Raw genomic sequence first — 20,753 nt, forward strand, 5'->3', positions numbered from 1 at the left:
TAGTTTGATCTCACAGAGGGTTTGCTTCATGTCCCACTCCCATAAGACAGACTAGACACACACTCTACCTCCTCCACTCGGAGTGTGCGGACGGGGGTCCCATTGATCTCTAGGATGCGGTCCCCAGGGTGGATGGCATTGCGGTTGTTAGGACTGATGTGCATCCGGTTGACCCTGGGCCAGACAAGAGTTGAGACAGGTTAAAGGCATCCTAGAAACATGCCTGACCAATTTTACTTGTGCAGAGAAGGCTCATAAGGCTCCAGGCCTCTGCTGGCCCCCAAGGCCCAGGCAACTCAGAGAGAGAGGGCACTCATTCAATGGCCTAAGTCAGAAATATGAATGTCATCCTCCCCATCAGAGTTCCTTTACTGCTCTCAACCATCACCATCTTGGACAATCCTGCTTTCTCTCCATTACCACAGTTACCAACATCTGTCACCTGAATCTTGCAACAGCCTCTAACTGGTCTCTACATTTCTAGGCTTGCTGCTCCTCTCCTGCCCAACTTCCACATCAGTGATCATTCTAAAAATGTTAACCTGATTGCATCACTTTGTTGCTTTAATCCCTTAATAGACCTGCTGAGTCTTCATAATCCAGGCCCTCCATGACTTAACAGCCCCCTCTCTGTTTACTATCAACTACCTGATCTATACCAGACACAACCACAGGCTGCTACCTCGGCTCTGAACATAATACTCTCCCCTCTTCATCTGATGAGCTTAGAGCAAACTTCACCTCTTCCTGACTTTTCCAACCCTAGTAATTCTCACATACTGCAAGCACCCAGTGCCTTGCACACAGAAGATGCAGTCACGATTTACGGGGTTGGCAGCCACAGGTGCCTCATTATTGCTATTGAGATGGACACAGACTCTTTCCCCATCTGCTGTCTGGCCTGGACCAAGGATGGAGTCTTAACCTCTTTCTCCTCTCTCTGTTCATTCACTCTACCAACAAAACAATAATCAACAAATACCTACTATATGCCAGGCATTGTTCCAGGCCCTGGGCATGCAGTACTGAACAAGACTAAGGTGAGTTTCAGAAGGTACTCATAAAGAGGACAAATGATAAACAAACTAATACACATAATCAAGCCAGATAATTTCAAAGAGCAAACATGATCTGAAACTTAACACGTGAAAGATGAGTGGTTCCAGCATTAAGTATCTGGTGGGAAGCAGCCTAGGCAGAGAGAACAGTAAGTGCCAAGGCCCAGGTGTGGTTACAGCATAGTGAGCGAGCGCCAGGAGAAAGATAAAAGATGAAGATGAAGGGAGATTAGAATAAGACTTTGGAGTTCTGAGCCATTTGAGGTCCATCTATGGACTCTGCTCGAGAACCCTTGCTCCAGGTTTCTCTAAATACTTACTCTTTTACTTGCACAGAGGTTGCATAGTTGGAGCAGGCACTCTCCACAGACACGGAGAAGCCCCGCCTGCCTTCAGTGGTGGCTGGCATGGAGATGTGTGTGACGGAGTAGGGCAGCTGGTCCTGAACAGACTCTGTGGAGAGCCTCTCAAACATGGGTGCCAGCACCACCTCGTTGTGGCACTTCCCACTGGGGAGAGGAGCATAAAGTGGGCTAAGATCCTGGAGCCCCACCTGGAAGTCCCCAGCAGCCACTGCATCACGTGGCTTCAAGCAAGTACCCACAGTCCCTCTATTACCGTCCTTGCAATTTTCCCAGCTGGCCACTCAGAATGAGAAGCCTGGGTTCTCTGGGGAGGGCTAGGCCTGGCAGCAAGATGGCCTGGGTTCTCTTTGTTTTGCCTTTGACTCAGTGAGAATCCAGCCTCCTTCCCCTCTCTGGGCCTCAACTTGACTTCTTTTGTCAACCAAGATAGTTGGACTGAGTGAGCTCTAAGGGGCTTTTGCCTTCAATGATCTGGGATCCTTCTCTGAGAGCACCTTCCCAGCCATTCTCTCCCTCTGGGAGGATTGCAGAGCAGAATGTTGTTATTCTTGCAGTAGGTAGGGGCAGAGGTCAGAAGGATGTTAATTGTCTTACTTACAGATTACAGAGCTGATAGAGCACTGCTGTGAAAGGAATCCAGTGCTCTAATACCCCAGTAGTCTTTCTGCCCAACTCATGCTGCCCCTGTCACTCTTTCAGTCACTCTTTTAGGGGAAGTAGACAGGGCCACCATCTTACCAATAGAGGGTGGCGTGCTGCACCAAGGCATATGCGTCCCCATCCTCGATGATCACCTTGCAACTCATGCAGGCAAAGCACTCTGGGTGGTACTTGAACTCTCCAGCCACCTGTGAGCAGGTGTGGAGAAAGGTGGACAGATGGAGAAAGTAAGTCCTCATTGTTGATAGAGTGAGGGTAGGGGTGGGTGCAGGACTTCTGATCAAGGATTTACAGATCCCGGCAAAAATGTATGTTTGTACTTCTTGCCCTAGAGCTTCCAGAGGAAGTGTCAGGTTGGTGCCTCCCTTTGATTTTGGAGATTATAAAAAACTGTTTTGGTCTCAGCCATGAGAACAAGTCCCCGAAAGTAATCATCCCTGTTAGAAAGGCTCAGTTTCTCCAACACAGAGTTGGCAAATATGTGACTAGGCTTAAAACCCTTTGCCTAGAGCAGGTAGGGTAGTCTATATTCTCAGCTAGTCTATTCCAGAGTCTCCTTTCCGATTTCCTGGACACAGCTTAGGTGTATTTTCCTCTTAACTTGTAATACTCTCCTTTAAGGCCTTCATCCCATTGTATTGTGTCTTCTCCCTGCCTTCTTACCCACCTAAGCCAACATTGGACTATTAAGTCTTTGAGGGAAGGATCTTACCTGGCACCTACTAGGTGCTTAACAAACATCTGTTAAGTAATTAAATAAAGGGAGAGGCGTTGGCTGATGGAAAGACCTGAAGATGAACGACCGGGGGAATTGGAGACACTATCAACAGGAGGCAGAAAGAAAGGGACTCACTCACCATGACAGGCCCTGTCATCAGCAGAGAGCACCCATGGCAGAATTCCCCAAACTTCCTCCAGTAGTCCTTGTGGCAGTACAGCTTCCCATCCTTCTCATAATACCAGTTGGTGAGGGACTCCTGGCATTCTGAACATCTGAAAGGCAAGATAAGAAAAAAAACTCTCTTGGATCCTTAGAATCCAGGATCTTACCTGGCACCTACTTGTTTCTTGGGTCCAGTGTTTAACCTGTTTGGGTCTTGAAACTCTGAGAATCTGATAAAAAACCAAGAAGCCTCTCCCAGAAAAATGTACATACAAGGAAAATGTGCACCTGACTAGGTGGTGGTGCAGTGGTTAGAGTGTTGAACTGGGATGCAGAGGACCCAGGTTTGAGGCCCCGAGGTCATCGGCTTGAGCACGGGCTCACCAGCTTGACCCCATGGTTTCTGGCCAAGGTCGCTGGCTTGAGCAAGGGGTCACTTGCTCTGCTGTAGCCCCCCAGTCAAGGCACATATGAGAAAGCAATCAATGAATAACTAAGGAGCTGCAACGATAAACTGATGTTTCTTATCTCTTTCCCTCCTATCTGTCTGGCCTCCCTGTCACTCTCACAAAAAAAAAAAAAAAAAAAAAAGAAAAAGAAAAAGAAAAGAAAATGTGCATATAATTTATGTATAGGGTATGTGTATGTGTCAAGGATTGAAGCCTAATTATGGCCCCAGTTAAGAACCTCTGGTCTAGACAGGGATCTTGATGAATCAAAGAAGTGCAGTCGCCTCCACTTTTCAAAATGTACCCTTCACCAACAGCATTACTGATATAGCATTCTTTTCCCCAAAATATTAAGCATAAAAAAACAATCAGGCAAATTCAGAATGTGGATTATTTGATGAGTCAATTGGTCTTGATTCTTCCAAAATATTCGTACTATGGGTGGTGGGGAGTAAACACAGAGATTTAAAAAGCCTAGAAACATAGCAACTAAATGAAGTACCTAAACCTTGGATTTGATTTGGGACTGAAAAGAAAACAGCGATGAGTGACATTTTTGGAACAGAGGAAATTAGAATTTAGACTATATATTAGATTATATTGTGAAATTACTGTCAATTTTCTTAGATGTAAAAATAATATTTTGGTTACACAGAAGAATTCTTAGAAGCATATTAAAGTTAATAGAAAATCAAGGCACCTGCAACTTACTTTTAAAAAGTTCAGCAAAAATAGAGTGTTAGTGTGTGTGTACGTGTACAAAGTAGTTTAAAGTTAAATGATGAGTCTAGATGAAGGGTACATGGGTGTTCCTTGAACTATTCTTTCAACTTTTCTATATATATGAAAACTTTCTAAATAAAATACTGGCAGGAAAAAAGCCAAAACTCCATTAGGACTGTGCACAATGTATCAGACCCATAGCTCCTTTCTTCTCCAGTCACCTGGTTGTGAAGCTCCACCTCAATCAGGTCAGGTGTGTGTTCTCAGGCCAAATCTGCAGACAAGCTACTCCTCATTTCTGAGCCTCCTATCTAAGAGCTTGCTGGCCTGCTGAGCCCATGCTATCTCTTTCTTTTTAGTTAAGAGACTCAGCCCTGGACAGTAGCTCAGTTGGTTAGAGGATCATCCCAATACAACAAGGTTGCAGGTTTTATCTCTGGTCAGGGCACATACAAGTACCAACCAATGAATGCATAAATAAGTGGAACAAATTAATGTTTCTGTCTCTCCCTTCCTCTGTAAAATCAACAAATAATTTTTAAGAGAGAGAGAGAGTGTGTGTGTGTGAGAGAGAGAGAGAGAGAGAGAGAGAAGAAAGAGAAGAGAGAGAGGAACAGAAAGGGACAGAGATGAGAAGCATTAATTCTTTTTTTTTTTTTTTGTTCTGAAGCTAGAAACCGGGAGAGACAGTCAGACAGACTCCCGCTTGCGCCCGACCGGATCCACCTGGCACGCCCACCAGGGGCAACGCTCTGCCCACCAGGGGGCGATGCTCTGCCCCTCCGGGGCATCACTCTGTTGTGACCAGAGCCACTCTAGCGCCTGGGGCAGAGGCCAAGGAGCCATCCCCAGCACCCGGGCCATCTTTGCTCCAGTGGAGCCTCAGCTGCTGGAGGGGAAGAGAGAGACAGAGAGGAAGGAGAGGGGGAAGGGTGGAGAAGCAGATGGGCGCTTCTCCTGTGTGCCCTGGCCGGGAATCAAACCCGGGACTTCTGCACGCCAGGCCGACGCTCTACCACTGAGCCAACTGGCCAGGGCCGAGAAGCATTAATTCTTCATTGCAGCACCTTAGTTGTTTGTTGATTGCTTTCTCCTGTGTGCCTTGATGGGGGTGGGAGGCTTCAGCAGGGTGAGTGACCCCTTGCTCAAGCCAGCGACCATGGGGTCATGTCTATGATCCCATGCTCAAGGCAGTGACCCTGTACTCAAGCCAGCGATTTTAGGTTTCAAACCTGGGTCCTGTGCATCCCAGTTCAATGCTCTAGCCACTGTGCCACCGCCTGATCAGGCAATAAATAATTTTTTTTTTTTTTTTTAAAAAGAGAGCCTCGGCCTGACCTGTGGTGGCGCAGTGGATAAAGCGTCGACCTGGAAATGCTGAGGTCGTTGGTTCAAAACCCTGGGCTTGCCTGGTCAAGGCACACATGGGAGTTGATGCTTCCAGCTCCTCCCCCTTCTCTCTCTGTCTCTCCTCTCTCTCCCTCTGTCTCCTCTCTAAAAATGAATAATAAAAAAAAAAGCCTTGGCCGGTTGGCTTAGTGGTAGAGCGTCGGCCTGGCGCGCAGGAGTCCCGGGTTCGATTCCTGGCCAGGGCACACAGGAGAAGCGCCCATCTGCTTCTCCACCCCTCCCCCTCTCCTTCCTCTCTGTCTCTCTCTTCCCCTCCCACAGCCAAGGCTCCATTGGAGCAAAGTTGGTCCAGGCGCTGAGGATGGCTCTGTGGCCTCTGCCTCAGGTGTTAGAATGGCTCTGGTTGCAACAGAGCAACGCCCCAGATGGGCAGAGCATCTCCCCCTGGTGGGCATGCCGGGTGGATCCCGGTTGGGTGCATGAGGGAAACTGCTTCCCCGTTTCCAACTTCAGAAAAATACAAAAAAAAAAAAAAAAAAAAAAAAAAAAAAAGAGAGCCTCTCTACTCTTGTCAAAACCTCACACCACCCACTGCTGGTCACATCTTTGCTTCTGAGAGGCGCTGCCTTTTGGTTTGAATCTTGATCCTCTACTTATATTTACATCATCTTGGGCAAATTATTTTATTTCTGTGATCTAGTTTCTTCATCTGTAAAATGGACTACTGTGAAAGTAAAATCATATTTATTTATTTATTAAAGGAAGACACAGGCACAAAGTAGTACTTTATTTATTTATTTTTACAGAGACAGAAAGAGAGAGTCAGAGAGAGAGAGAAATAGGGACAGACAGACAGGAATGGAGAGAGATCAGAAGCATCGATCATCAGTTTTTCGTTGTGACACCTTAGTTGTTCATTGATTGCTTTCTCATATGTGCCTTGACCATGGGCCTTCAGCAGACCAAGTAACCCCTTGCTCAAGCTAGAGACCTTGGGTCCAAGCTGGTGAGCTTTGCTCAAATCAGATGAGCCCGTGCTCAAGCTGGAGACCTCGGGGTCTCGAATCTAGGTCCTCTGCATCCCAGTCTGAGGCTCTATCTACTATGCCACCACCTGGTAAGACTGAAATCATATTTATTGAAGTATACATAGTACATACAAAAGACCTAGTTCAGTAGGAACTCAGTGTTAACTATGAAAAATGTAATGGTAGGTCACATTACTGGCCACTTCCTGCCACTAGCTGGATAGCTTTAGATAACCCTCAGTAGCTTTTCCTCACTGACAAAATGATACCAATAGCATCCAACTACAAAAAGCCACTGTGAAAACTAAGTATGTTAATGTTTAAGGAAAGCCTTTTGCAAACAGTGATAGGCAAGGCAAGTGTATTATTATAGTAATTTGCTTGGGACTGCAGATATAAAAGATAAATACACCCTACCTTCCAAGAACTTATAATGGTTGGAAAAGAAAATGTCTAAACAAAACTTAATTTTAACAATGCAAGGTGAGGGTACACAATGAGTGCTACTACTTTTAGGCACTGCAGAAGGTAGAGGAGGGAGATAGCAATGACTTGAAACAGCTGTAGAAAGCAAGGAAAGGGAGAAAGCTGTGGTGCTAGGGAGAGCTAGAGGAGTAGGATCCTGAGAATCCCTCTCTATGGAGTGTCCAGTTCTCCCAGGTACTCAACAAACACTGATAGCGTCTGCTATCAGCCACCCCCATTCTGTAGCACTTCCTACTTGTCAGGGTCTTGACAGCTTAGAATGACATCAAGAGTATGGGTATGAAGTGCCTAGAATGGTGCACTAAAAACCATGCATTATAAGAGATCAAGGGAAAGACCCTTTTTTGGGCTTGCAGCTCAAACTCCTCTCTGTAAAAGGCATGCTGGATGAGCTCTGAATTGGAAGGAGATCTGGGTTCAAGTTCTTATGAGCTACATGCTCTTGGATAAGCCCCTTTCTCTCTCTGGGTTCAGTTTCCTTACCTGTAAAATGAGGGGATTAAGACTATACCACCGATTCCCTCAATTCTGTGCATATCTATGTTTTCTCCTGGATGACACAAGGTTTAAACCTCAGCACTGCCACTTAACACCTAACTCATCTTGAGCCAGCTGTTTCACTTATTTGTGAAATGGCAACATCACCACCTACTTTCGGGGTAAAATTAAATGAGGTTCTGAATGACCGTGAGGTGCCTAGTAGAGGGCCAGCACTAGAAGCAGAGGCTTCCTTCTCACCTCCTCCTTCTGATTTAAAATTGCTGGGTATCTGTCACCCTCCCCCTTCCCTTCCCCTTTCTTCCTTTCTCTCTCTCTTTCTTTCTTTAGCAAAAGAGAGACAGACAGACAGAAAGACAGAAAAGGAGAGAGATAAGAAACATCAATTCTTTGTTGCAGCACCTTAACTGTTCATTGATTGTTTTCTCATATGTGCCTTGACCGAGGGATGGGGGGCAGCAGAGCAAGTGACCCCTTGCTCGAGCCAGCGACCTTGGACTCAAGGCAGTGACCATGGACTTCAAGCCAGTGACCATGGGTCATGTCTATGATCCTACGCTCAAGATGGTGACCCTGCACTTAAGCTGGTGGATCCATGCTCAAGCCAGATGAGCCCCTGCTCAAGCCGGTGACCTTGGGGTTTTGAAGCTGGGTCCTCAGCATCCCAGGCTGATGCTCTATCCACTGAGCCACCGCCTGATCAGCCCTGTCTTTCTTCTTTACTAGACTGTGAGCTTCGAGAAGATGGGAACAGTGTCCCATTTAATCTTGGTTGACTCAGCACCTAATAAAGGGCCTCGGAGAGTAAGCCCTTAGCAAATGCTTTTAAATTGAAAATGGTGGGAGTAGCAAGAACCAGGAGTCTAGGAAGAAACACAAGAGTTTCATGGCTCATGGTCACCAGGTCCTGATCTTCTCTTGGCTTTTCAGTGGAGAAAAGCTGGTACAAACATATTTGTACCCAACCGCATGCCTGGGTCCTGTTACGCCCTTACAATGGTATGTGCGCTGTAGGGCATGGGAGCACCAGAACACGTCCTTCTTTCCATTGCCAATATCCTGCTTTTGTTTGCTGCAAGTGCTCTGGTCAGGCCCAGGAGAGGGAGCAGGGAGAGAAACGAGTGTGGGCATGCAGGAGAGAGACATGCTGCCTGCTGGGAAGAACACCTGGCTGGAGAATGACATCACCAATGCACACATCTGTGTCAAGCAATGCCTTTGAAAGGCACAACCAGCAACAGGGCCGAAGTTGGTCGCCACAGGTGTCTCTGACTAACAGGAAAGTGAACAGCTGATAGGAGAGCTGTGGGTCCCTAAGCTGTTTAGCTACAGAACATAACTGCTTCTTAGGCCACTGGAGAAGTTGCCATTATATACTTACAGTCCTAGCTTAGATTATTAACAACAGCTACTGTTACCTGTTACTTGAATGTCAACTATACTGCTCACAAAAATTAGGGGGTATTTTATAGCTTCGTATTCATTTTGAAATATCCCTAATTTCTGTGAGCAGTATATATTTCAGGCACTCTATGACAGGGGTCCCCAAACTACAGCCAGCGGGCCACATGTGGCCCCCTGAGACCATTTATCCGGCCCCCGCCGCACTTCTGGAAGGGGCACCTGTTTCACTGGTGGTCAGTGAGAGGAGCATTGTTCCCATTGAAATACTGGTAAGTTTGTTGATTTAAATTTACTTGTTCTTTTATTTTAAATATTGTATTTGTTCCCGTTTTGTTTTTTTACTTTAAAATAAGATATGTGCAGTGTGCATTGGGATTTGTTCATAGTTTTTTTTATAGTCCGGCCCTCCAACGGTCTGAGGGACAGTGAACTGGCCCCCTGTGTAAAAAGTTTGGGGACCCCTGCTCTATGAGGTACCTTACTTACATACTTATTTCTAACCCTCACTGCACCCTGCAAGTTGATAGGATTTTCTGTTTTACAAGTCAGCAGACCGAAAAGCAGAGTCAAGTCACTTCTGCAGGTTGCTTAATACTTCCACGATGGGCCTGACCAGGCGGGGGCGCAGTGGATAGAGCCTTGGACTGGGATGCAGAGGACCCAGGTTCAAGACCCCAAGGTCGCCAGCTTGAGCGCGGGCTCATCTGGTTTGAGCAAAGCTCACCAGCTTGGACCCAAGGTCACTGGCTCGAGCAAAGGGTTACTCGGTCTGCTGAAGGCCCGCGGTCAAGGTACATATGAGAAAGCAATCAATGAACAACTAAGATGTCACAACGAAAAACTGATGATTGATGCTTCTCATCTCTCTCTGTTCTTGTCTGTCTGTCCCTATCTATCCTTCTCTCTGACTCTCTCTCTGTCTCTGTAAAAACAAACAAACAAACAAACAGACAAAAACTTTCACGATGAAACTAGAACCTGAACCTATGTGTGGCTGTGTAGCCATTTCCACCACATTGCTTCACTGGAGTAAGGCAGTACATCTACTAAGCTGGGCCTCAGGATTTGTATCTATGAAAAAAAGGAGGCCAGAGCCCTGAGAACTCAAGTCCCTTTAGTGCTAACATTTTGTGAAGCTTTCCCCTTAAGTCCAAGTACTAAGTATTAAATGGCAAGATTTGCCTGACCAGACAGTGATGCAGTGGATAGAATGTCGGCGTGGGACACAGAAGCAGGTTCAAAATCCCATGACCACCAGCTTGAGCGCAGGCTCACTAGCTTGAGTGCAGGGTCACCAGCTTGAGTGTGGGATCATAGCTATGACCCCACGATCGCTGGCTTGAGTCCAAAGGTCGCTGGCTTGAGCAAGGGGTCACTGGCGCTCTGCTGGAGCCCCTCAGTCAAGGCACATATGAGAAAACAATCAATGAACAACTAAAGTGCCACAACAAAGAATTGATGCTTCTCATCTCTCTCCCTTCCTGTCTGTCTGTCTGTCCCTGTGTATCCCTCTCCCTCCTTCCCTCTCCTTCGCTCTCTCTCCTTGCTAGATAAATAAATAAATAGCAAGATTCTCCTCCTTCACTTAGTCTATAGCATTCTGTTCTCCAGCAGTCTTTGCCCTTTTAAGAAAAGAATCCAAAACACACTCTGGAAATGTAATAAGGTGCCACTCAAAACAAACAAACAAACAAAAAAACCCCCACCTTGCCTGACCAGCTGGTGGTGTGGTGGATAGAGCATTGGACTGGGACACAGAGGACCCAGGTTTGAAACTCCAAGGTCACCACCGGCTTGAGCACGGCGCAGGGTTGCCTGCTTGAGCATGGAATCATAGACATGACCCCATGGTTGTTGGCTTGAGCCCAAACGTTGCTGGCTTGAAGGCTAAGGTCACTGGCTGAGCAAGGGGTCACTGGATCTGCTGGAGCCAGCCCCCACCCCAGTCAAGGCACATATGAGAAAGCAATCAATGAACAACTAAGGTGCTGCAACGAAAAACTAATATTGATGTTTCTCATCTCTCTCCGTTCCTGTCTGTCTCCATCTCTGTCTCCGTCACAAAGAAATAAAAAAACCCCCACCTCAGCCTGACCTGTGGTGGCGCAGTGGATAAAGCATCGACCTGGAAATGCTGAGGTTGCCAGTTCGAAATCCTGGGCTTGCCTGGTCAAGGCACATATGGGAGTTGATGTTTCCAGCTCCTCCCCACCTTCTCTCTCTGTCTCTCTCTCCTCTCTCTCTCCCTCTCTCTCCCTTTCTCTCTCCTCTCTAAAATGAATAAAAAAAAATATTAAAAAAAAAAACAAAAAAAACCCCACCTCAGATTCTCAGAGACCCTAGCCACACTGTATTCCCAAAGCCAAGGTGTTTTTTTAATTTTTTCTCCAGCTTTCAATTTTTGAAAGTACAAGTCAAAATCTGCCCTGGCTGCAGGCCCCAGAGCATCAAGCTAGGATGTGGTGGTACCCTGAACCCAGGGCGAAGGCACCATACTCTTCTGAGCAGCCAGAGTAAACAGAGCTGAAACCCTCCAGCCAGGGGAGATCATTGAGAGGCCCAAAGGCAATGAGTGCGATCTCCGAAACTCCTCTTCCAAAGCACCACAGGGCCTGAGTGGCATCAAGTAAATCAAACCCTGGCAAGTCAGTTCAGATCCACACTGACAGGTCTTTTGAGTCAGAGGGAACACACAGGCTTTAAAAAAATTTAATCAGTTCAGATTCTCACACACAACTCTTTCAAGACCCAGGTCCATGTTCCTTCTTTGCCGTCTACTACTGTGTCACCTAAAGCCACTTACTTCATGTTTCAGCCTCAGTTTCCTCATTTGTACACTAGTGATGATAAAATCTCATGGGGTTATGAGAATTACATTATGTACAAATGCCTAACACGATGCCTGGCTCACAGCAGGTGCCCAGTGAGTCATTTCTCTCCTCCCCTCTTCAATTTGAGAACACTAAGGGAGAAAGGAGACAGACAGACTCCGGTTTCTCCCATGCTCAAGCAATATGGATCTGCTTCTTGGCCCAGAACCAGATTTTTCAGAGTAGAGAAGATCCTAAAATAAATTATTTATATCATCAATTAGAAAAAGCAATAGCTTCTAATCAGTTCCTATCAACTAGGAAATAGTTAACTGTGCATCTTGGATGTGCAAGACCAAACAGGCAAGGTACTATGCTGGGAGATGCCAAGTGAAATAAGATAGACCTGGTCCTCAGTCACATGCAAATTTTTCAGACCAAATATTTACAGGTAAAATCTCAATCTTATGTGGTAATGGAACCCAACAGTCATTATTACTGGATTCACACTCAAGAACAAGCCCTCCCATGTTCTGGTAAAGGCCTGGCTGATGCTTAGCCTGAGAGTGTCAAGACTGGGGATGGAATGCCAACTCGACCACAGGGCCCAGAGGGGCAGATATAACAGGCTAAAGTCTCTGCTTCATCAGAGCCCTGTCTTCTACAACCAAAGATCTCATTATTACTCCTTCTTCCCACAGACCCTGTAGATTGAAATAGGCTGTCAATTACGCTGTGGTAATTATGCCATATATTGTTATCCTATTTTTAAACAATGAACCAAACACATAACAAGCCTCTGGTCAACGAGAAGTGTTACCAGAGTTCATTGATTCAGTTCCATCCAAAAGCTGAGAAGCCTGTTGTTTCAAGTAATTTGTGCAGTTAAGGCTAGAGCCTCCATTATTTGGAAAAAATGGAAAGAGCTTGTGTGGCTCCTTGGAGACACATGAGTTGCAGGGTTGGGAACCATTTACCTGACCCAAGTCCTTCATTTTTCAGATGAGAAAAAGAATCCCAGAGGATGTAAGGCAGCTGCCAAAAGTTACTGCTAAACTGGGCAGGGCTAAGAATAATTTTTCCTTTAAACATGAGTTGCTTTAGAATACAAAATTGCATTTGTTTTCTTCAAAACACAATGTGTAAACCAAACCATTTAATCGATGTTGGACATTAAGGAAATTCTATTTAAAAAATCCTCTAAAGATGTCAGACAAGAAGCATTTTTCTCAGTCTGTTGAGATCTTGCTTTCAAGTATACCCTCAGTTTGGCTCAAATGATCTCTAATAAACTCATAAAAATTAAAACAAAAAACACATCAGGCAAAAGTCACTCCTTAATTCACCTCTTTTATAAATTCCAATCTGAAGTGTATTCTTATTGGGAGAATACCTGTAATTGCATCTCACCCCTGACATGAGTGGCACTGGCAGAGGAAGACAATGCACTCTACTGAGTGTAGCCTGCCAGGGTGCAGAAATTACATTCTTCTTTATTCCCTGTTCTCTCTTCCCTCCCTTGAGGCTGTCACGCCTGATCCTGTCCCCATGGAATCTGGTTTCGTCATTCCTTGCAACCACAGCCTCACAAGTCCTGTGACTTTGTATTCCCCCAGAGGCCTGGGGTCAAGGACATAATTTGTTCCACAGAATCTGGGCAAGAGTCATGTTCAGGAGCTTAGGAAGTCCAGCCCCTATGTGGTGAAGAGGAGAAAACTGAGGCCTAGGGGGGGAAAGGCACCTGGTCAGAAATCAGGCCTTGAAGACATCCACAAGGATGAAGGAAGGGGATGACAGTAGAAACAGCTTTCTGACCAGGCAGTGGTAGTGGCGACTGATTAGATTAATGCCTGGGAGAGCAGGTCTGGGTGGTCCCTCTGTGGGGCACAGAGCTGGCCATCACTTCCAAAGTGGCTTCAGGAATGTGGCCTCCCATTTGGGGGAGGGGAGAGGGTCTCTAGTGAGTCAGTCAATGTTCCCCCCTCCCTTCCAGCTGGGCAAACAAAGCTTAGGGAGATGAGGGTTGTCAGGTTCCCCAGAGGTGCTGCAGCAGAACAAGACAAAAGGACATGAAGACCAGGGCAGCATTTGTAGCCTGGTCTCCAAAGGTCCAGGTTGAGAGTTCACTATCTGCTCTAACTGCTGAGATTTTTGGTCCTGTCCCTAGAGATTAAAAAGGGCCCAGCATTTCTGGCTCCTAAGAGAACAACCGCTCCCCCTTTTCCAGGATTAAAAAGGATTAATGAGGTATTGCCTTAAACTAGTGGCTACTTCAGACACTTGGCACCTTGATTCCACATGGTAAAACCTGCCTCCTAAACTCAAAATCAATTCCTATCAGGTCTTCAGAAAAGATTCTCTGCCATCTCTTTGATATACCAGGCAAACTCTGGGGGCTCTTTTTCTGCTCTCAGAAAGATGAACATAACTCAGGAAGACAGAAAGGCTGGCCAGAGAGACTCCACAAATTAACCCTGAGGAAATTTATTGCCTCATCTGAAAAATGGGAATACATAATGTCTTTAGGCCGTTGAGAGATCCACCGATAAATTGCCTAGCAAAGTGCCTAGCGAGATGTCTGGTAGAGTCAGCATTGAGGACCAGGTCCCTTTCCCTTCCTCCTAATCCAGAGGCTTCCCACCACTTTACCAGGGTCCAGTAATTCCATGAAACCACGTGGTGTGCTGCTTTTCTGCCCAGTGCCTGGCCACCTGACTAGTATCCCAGTAGCAAGGTCTAGACTTGGGGCTGGGTTGGGAAGCCAGAAGAGAGAAGTCACCAGGACTATTGGTGAGGGGGAGGCAGGCTTTGGAACAACAGGCTGCTCCCAAAGAATGAAAACAAGCCCCACCCAGCTAGGAATGACTCCATTCAGGAGGGACCCTGAGGGCCACTAACCCCCTGGGGAGTTTCTGTTGGAGCTGAGGTGAGGCACAGAGCAAAGAAAGACAGGTCTGAGGTGGTGAGAAAGTTTCTACACCTCCCTCTGAGAATCTCTACAGAAAGAGGGCCTGAGAGGTACTCAGGCCAGAGGAGCTGGCATGCATGGGGGCTGGCCCTGCAGTTTGGGAACATTCCAAAGCCAACTGCCCCAGTCTTGGAAGAACTTGTCTAGGTCTTACTCTAGCAACTGTACTCACCTGGGAGCTCAGAAGCCCTTAAAGGCCATAGGCAAATGTGCTAACATTAAGAATGCCTACTGTATACCAGGCTGCCCACACCCAGATCCTGTCGGTTTCCATGCTGTTTGGCAAACCTGTCCATCCTGCTTGTTGGGACAAATTCTTGGGCAGGCAGCACAGCCTGCAGGTAAGATAAGTGAGAGCTGGAAGAACACCACCCTTTTCATGCTCTTCCCCCGGAAGCAGTAACACCAAGAGCAGGCAGGTCAGCAGCATCTTTTGGAGGCTCTTTCAGGTGTGCCCGCGAAGGAAGGAGAGCCAGAGTTCTCCAGGGGCTTCTGGGAGGATCCCTCACCTCACCCTTTCGAGAACATGGTGGGAGCCTTCAGCAGGCCGGTTCTGCTTGGGAACAGATTCCACAAACTTCTGCCTGACAGAACTGATGGTCAGAGCACAAGCGAAATCTGAGAAGCAGATTCAGGGAGGGCTCTGCCTTTCCCTCAGGGACGGGGGCGAGAAGAGGAGATGAGAAGGGGCACTCAGAGCCCAACTCACCTAAAGGGGTCTCTGGAGGTGAAGTAAGCCGAAATAGACAAGTAACTCCCCATCTTCTTCCCACACCAGATAAACAAGTTCAGCTGCAAACCCGTCTGGGAGTGCCTCAGGCTGGCTGCAGACGGCCACCATGACAGGCCCGGGGCTCCTGGCACCTCTGGCTGCAGGCCGGCTGCCCAGCGCTCACCTCTCCCTCCGGAGCAGCTGAAGAGGCATGAGGACACCAGGCCACTTGGCCCCCAACAGATTCCCAAAGGGGCTCATGGCTGGAACGGCTCCTCTCCAGTTCTCAAAAGCTCAGGCGGCCCCTCAGGACTCCGGGAGAACTACCTCTCTGCGGAGACTACACACACACAGGCATTCCTGGGCAGGGGCCGGTGACTAGCTAAGAAAGAAGCGTTGCTGTCAAGTTAGCCGTCCCCTCAGCCCCACCCCTGATGAGGGAGGGAGGGAGGAAGAGGAGGGGCTCCTCGCGGAACCGAGGTGTGTGGTTGGAGCAGCTATTAGGAAACAGACCTTGCAGGCAAGGGGTGGAGCTGGGCTGGAGAGAGGCTGTAGGCAGGCGCCGCCGGAGACAATAACCAGGGCTGGCTGAGCGTCCATCCCTGAGCTCTGGGAAGTACAGGGCAGGAGAGAAAGTGAATACATCTGCCCCTAAACTTCCCCAGCCTGAGAAGCCGCCCAAATGATGGTAACTCTATTCGGAGGTGAAGAAAAAGCCCAGGATACCAGCTCTAGGCCAAGCCACACCCCCAGAAGGGGGGTGTCTCTCCCTCTGGGCTCTGGTCAGGCATGAACTTGGTCCTGGCGCTAGGTTCCCCATTCATTCATCCTTTTCTTTTGCCTGGCCTGGAGACAACTCCAAGAGCTGGCCAATGGAGCCTGCCACTCCTCTTCTGGGAAGATCTGTACTGAGGATGAGGAAATACGGACCAGAGTGTTAACTGACACTTGGTACTCCTTGTGGCAAGCACTGTATAAGCACTCTCATTTCTCTAAGATGGGAATTACCTCTACTTTATAAACAGAGAAAGTGAGGTACGGAGAGATTAGGTAACTTACCTAAGGCCAAAAATCAAGTCAGTGGTAGGACTGGGATTTAAATGTAGGCTCATGTGACTCCAGAGCCAGAGCCTACAGCCCCTAAGTTTCATTCTGCCTATTCAAAGGAAAACATCTCCCTCAAAGCCCTTCTGCAAGCAGAAGAAAGCACAGGAACTAGAGCCCAAGTCATGTTTCCTCTCTTCCATTCATTTGTTCATTCCCAGAATGCCATCCATTGACCTTAGTGGGCAATGGTGCTTCTCTCACTATGTCCATAGTAACCAGGCTTCTCAAATTGAAAATATGAGATATGATGAAGGATGAGGCCCCGGTGCCTGCAGGGATGATGGGCCTTGGGATCTGGAGCGGAGGCCTGCCTGAAGAGCCCCAGCTACAAGGATGCTCGAACCAGAGCCCACAATTGGAAAAGTCTCTTATCCCTCTGCCTACAGGACTATTGAGATTTAAAAGCAAGGCTGCTGGAGAAAACTGGAGCACTTCCAGACCTCACTGTTGAACTTGTGGGAGTGACACTAGCTCTTTCCTACCAGGCACAGACTCCTTTCCACTGAAGTCACTCTTTCACCGTGACAAAAATCTGTGGCAAACATGGTGACCAGATTACAAGGGAGCATTTTCCCATTCCTCCAATGATTGGGCACAGGAATAACAATGTGTGTGATAAAATAGTGTGTGTACCCCGTTATAAGCTACCAATTATTAAGCACTTAATATGTTCCAGTTCCTATGTTATGTTCTCTTATCTCCTTGGTGTTTTGGGATGATGCTCTGACCAGCTGAGCTAACTGGCCAGGGCTCTCTGCATCTATTTTTTTGTTTGTTTGTTTGTTTTGTATTTTTCTGAAGCTGGAAACGGGGAGGCAGTCAGACAGACTCCCGCATGCGCCCGATCGGGATCCACCCGGCACGCCCACCAGGGGGCGATGCTCTGCCCATCGGGGCATCGCTCTGTCGCGACCAGAGCCACTCTAGCACCCGGGCCATCTTTTGCTCCAATGGAGCCTCGGCTGCTGGAGGGGAAGAGAGAGACAGAGAGGGAGGAGAGGGGGAGGGGTGGAGAAGCAGATGGGCGCCTCTCCTGTGTGCCTTGGCCGGGAATCGAACCCGGGACTTCCGCATGCCAGGCCGATGCTCTACCACTGAGCCAACAGGCCAGGGCTTATTTTTAATAACATTTTTATTGTGGTAAACATATATACTGTTAAATCTGACATTATAACCATTTTTAAATGTACAATTTAGTGGCATCAGTTACATTCACAATATTGTGCAACCATCACCACTATTTCCAAACTTTTTACCTCACAGTAACCATTTATGTTTTAAAACGCACCTGGTCCTTTGACCTTCCTGGGGCAACTCCTCTACTCCACCCCAGTCCAATCCCTTGTCTGTCACAGTTCTCTTAGTCTGAACTCTAATTCATGTAGGTAACCCCTAATGGGTTTCCAGGACTCGGGGCCAGAGGCTTCAGGGTCCACAGTCTGCCCGAGTCTGGCCCGTGTTGGTCCTGCAGTGCCCTTGGGTTCGCCTTGGGTTCCAAGGTTGAGCTCTATGGTTGCAGACAGAGGGCTGTGTCCAAGGGGTGGGAAGGTGGGTGGCTGGCATAGCTAGAGGGTTAGAGGCCTGAGTAGGGCATAGTCCCAAGAGGGTAAAAATTTTAAGCAGAGGGAGAAAAAAATTGCCTAGTAGTGCTATGAAGGGACTTGAACCCTCAATTTTCTGATCTGGAATCAGACACGTTATCCATTTAGCCTCACGGCCCCTCAACGAACAGTTGCACAAGCTTGTCCAGGCCTGCATCTGTTATCTATCATACTTAAGTTGCCAATATGTGGAGTAGATGGTATTATCTCTATTTAGTAGAAGAGGAAACTGAGGTTCTGAAGGGTTATGTCACAAGTCTGAAGACAAACAGCTGGTAAGTGGTAAAACTGTGTTTGAAACCTAATAAGTGTGACTCTAGAGCAGGGGTCAGGATACTTTTTCTATAACGGGCCAGAGAGCAAATATTTTAGGCTTTGCAGGCCTACACAATACGGACTCTGTCACTGCAGCACAAAAGTATATAAAACGTAAACCGCCCTGGCCAAGTAGCTCAGTTGGTTAGAACATTGTACCTATAGGCCAAAGTTGTGGGGTTTGTTCCCCGGTCAGGGCACATATAAGAATCAACCAAAGAATGCATAAAAAGTGGAACAAATGGATGTTTTTCTCTCTCTCTCTAAAAAAAAATTTAAAAATTAAAAGAAAGTAAACAAATGCATATAGTTCCAATAAAACTTTATTTATAAACACTGAAATCTGAATTTCATGCGCTACAAAATATTCTTTTGCTCCCCCCAACCATTTAAAAATGTGAAAATCACAGGATGTATAAACACAGGCAGTGGGGCTACAATTTGCCAATCTCTGCTCTAGAGTCAGTGCTCTCAGCCACTCTGTTTATTGTCTCTAATAGTAAAGACCAGCTTTTTGCATCTGTGTCAAACTCAGCCACATCTAATTGCTGTCACACAGACATTACACTCCAGCCCCAGAATCAGTGAGAAGTGAGCACTGGACAGATGCTCAGCTGCACTAAGCACGGCTCGCAGCACATGAATGAATTTTAACCCACACTATTCAGTAGTGCTAGGACTTACCCCTATGTAGAAGAAGAAAAGGAGGTACACTGAGCTTAATTGCTTGCCTGAGGTCACCCAGCTGTGTTAGCGAGGTGAAGCCAGGATTCGAACCCAGGTTGTCTAATTGAACTCTACCATTGCTATGCCTGGGCCCAGAGCCAGACTGTCTGGGTTTGAATACGACAATGCACTGCACGTAAGCCCTTGGCATGCAGTCTGGAACACATTAAAGGTTGATAAATGTTAGCTGCTAATATCATTAAGACTATTGTTACTACCACTATGGGCTAGCTATGAGGCCTTCAGCAAGTCATTGCCTCTGTCTGGGCCTTGGCTAGGTCTCTAAATAGCTTCCAGCTTCAACATTTTTCAGCCCTCTGAGGTTACAGAGGGCTCCCTGTTTTCCTTGTGTCTCAAGTTCAGTTTAAACTTGAGCAGGCCCTGAGGTGATCAAGATACTGGCCTGGGGGCCACACAAGAGAAGAGGTAGAAGGGGGGAACAACACACAGGACACTGAAAGGGGTGCCCAGCTGGAGAGCTGGAAGCTCTCTTTCTTCCAGCCACAGAGCCAACTATTTCTCACCAAAAATCTATTATGTTCCCTGTAATTCTATCAGGCAAGAAGGGGGCCCCAAATTAAGTCTGGAACTAGCAAATTACCTTCTAATTGCACCCTCTGATTTCCATCTGATGAACCAAGTGCGGATGGAAGAAAATGCAAGCCACAAAGAGACGGAGGTCAGGGAGCCCATGAGCATAACTCCTCTTGACATTTCACACAGCTCTGCTGTTCCAGTGGTGGCGAGTGCAGTGAGTCGGTGTCTAGGAATGTGAGCAGGAGGCTGCAGGCGTTCTCTGTTCCCCCCACTCCCCTTATAAAGGACTCAGTGGGTGGGTGGGTGGGTGTGTAGGGAACTAGTGAGAGGACTTCTCAATGCCATGAAAACTGCCTCCCCCTAGAAGAGGGCCAGCCATCCCTTCCTGTTCTGAGCTGAAGCGGAAGCCTTTCATAAGTGGAATCCATCTGACTCCCATAAATCCAGACTTCAGCAGGAACCACTGAAGGACTGATCACCAGATGTGATAAGCTGCTGACCACTCAGACCCAAGTGTGTTGTGGCTCCTCAGGGCCAACTTTAAAGGCCCCAAACCACCCAAAACTGGGAAGAGAAGTGAAAGGTAGCACTGGAGGATATACTTCCCCCTCTTGTCCCTGGATACTGGTCCGATATGGAAAACTTCTCTTGTACGTCCCCCCAAAGCAGCTGGCAGAGGATTTAGCAGTTACAGCTGCCAGAGGCATCTGTAGGGATTCTTGGACTGGCAGTTAAGGACAGGATAAGATGGCATGAAAGGTGTTAATCTCCTGCACATTTCACAAGTTGGAAACCTGGCGGGGAGCCAAGCAAACTGACTCCTCAGAACCAGCTGAGACACAGGGATTGAAGGCATCTATGAGAAGCTGAAGACAACAGCCTAGAATGAGTACTCTGGGGAGGAGTGCTAAATGAATAAATAACCCCAACCTCTCCTCAGAAGAAAGCTCTGGTCAGATAAGGTGAAACCCAAGGAACTGTGTTAATGTGGGGCCTTCTATTGGCCAGGAGGACTTCAACCAGGGAAGGGAGCTCCTAAAGACACAGTAGCCTCTGAACCTTGAAAGGTGAGC

The 20,753-nt window shown here is 47.3% G+C and overlaps 1 protein-coding gene across 2 annotated transcripts in view; it reads right to left on the reverse strand.

Annotated features, from left to right (window-relative positions):
- The window catches only part of LIMK2 (LIM domain kinase 2), a 64,356-nt gene that overhangs the window by 16,030 nt on the left and 27,573 nt on the right, over window positions 1-20,753 (reverse strand). Inside the window, exons 1-5 of one of the 2 annotated variants that reach the window (XM_066260115.1) lie at window positions 15,392-15,809; window positions 2,941-3,076; window positions 2,162-2,271; window positions 1,379-1,567; window positions 69-174 (exon numbers count right to left, since the gene is read on the reverse strand). In XM_066260115.1, coding sequence (XP_066116212.1) covers window positions 69-174; window positions 1,379-1,567; window positions 2,162-2,271; window positions 2,941-3,076; window positions 15,392-15,444 — 594 coding nt within the window. In that variant the 5' untranslated portion in view covers window positions 15,445-15,809. Of the gene's footprint in view, window positions 1-68; window positions 175-1,378; window positions 1,568-2,161; window positions 2,272-2,940; window positions 3,077-15,391; window positions 15,810-20,753 lie in introns of those variants that run through there. The other variant, XM_066260114.1, reaches the window with a different exon arrangement.

The sequence above is a fragment of the Saccopteryx bilineata genome, chromosome 2 (assembly GCF_036850765.1).
Source record: "Saccopteryx bilineata isolate mSacBil1 chromosome 2, mSacBil1_pri_phased_curated, whole genome shotgun sequence".
Classification (NCBI taxonomy): domain Eukaryota; kingdom Metazoa; phylum Chordata; class Mammalia; order Chiroptera; family Emballonuridae; genus Saccopteryx; species Saccopteryx bilineata.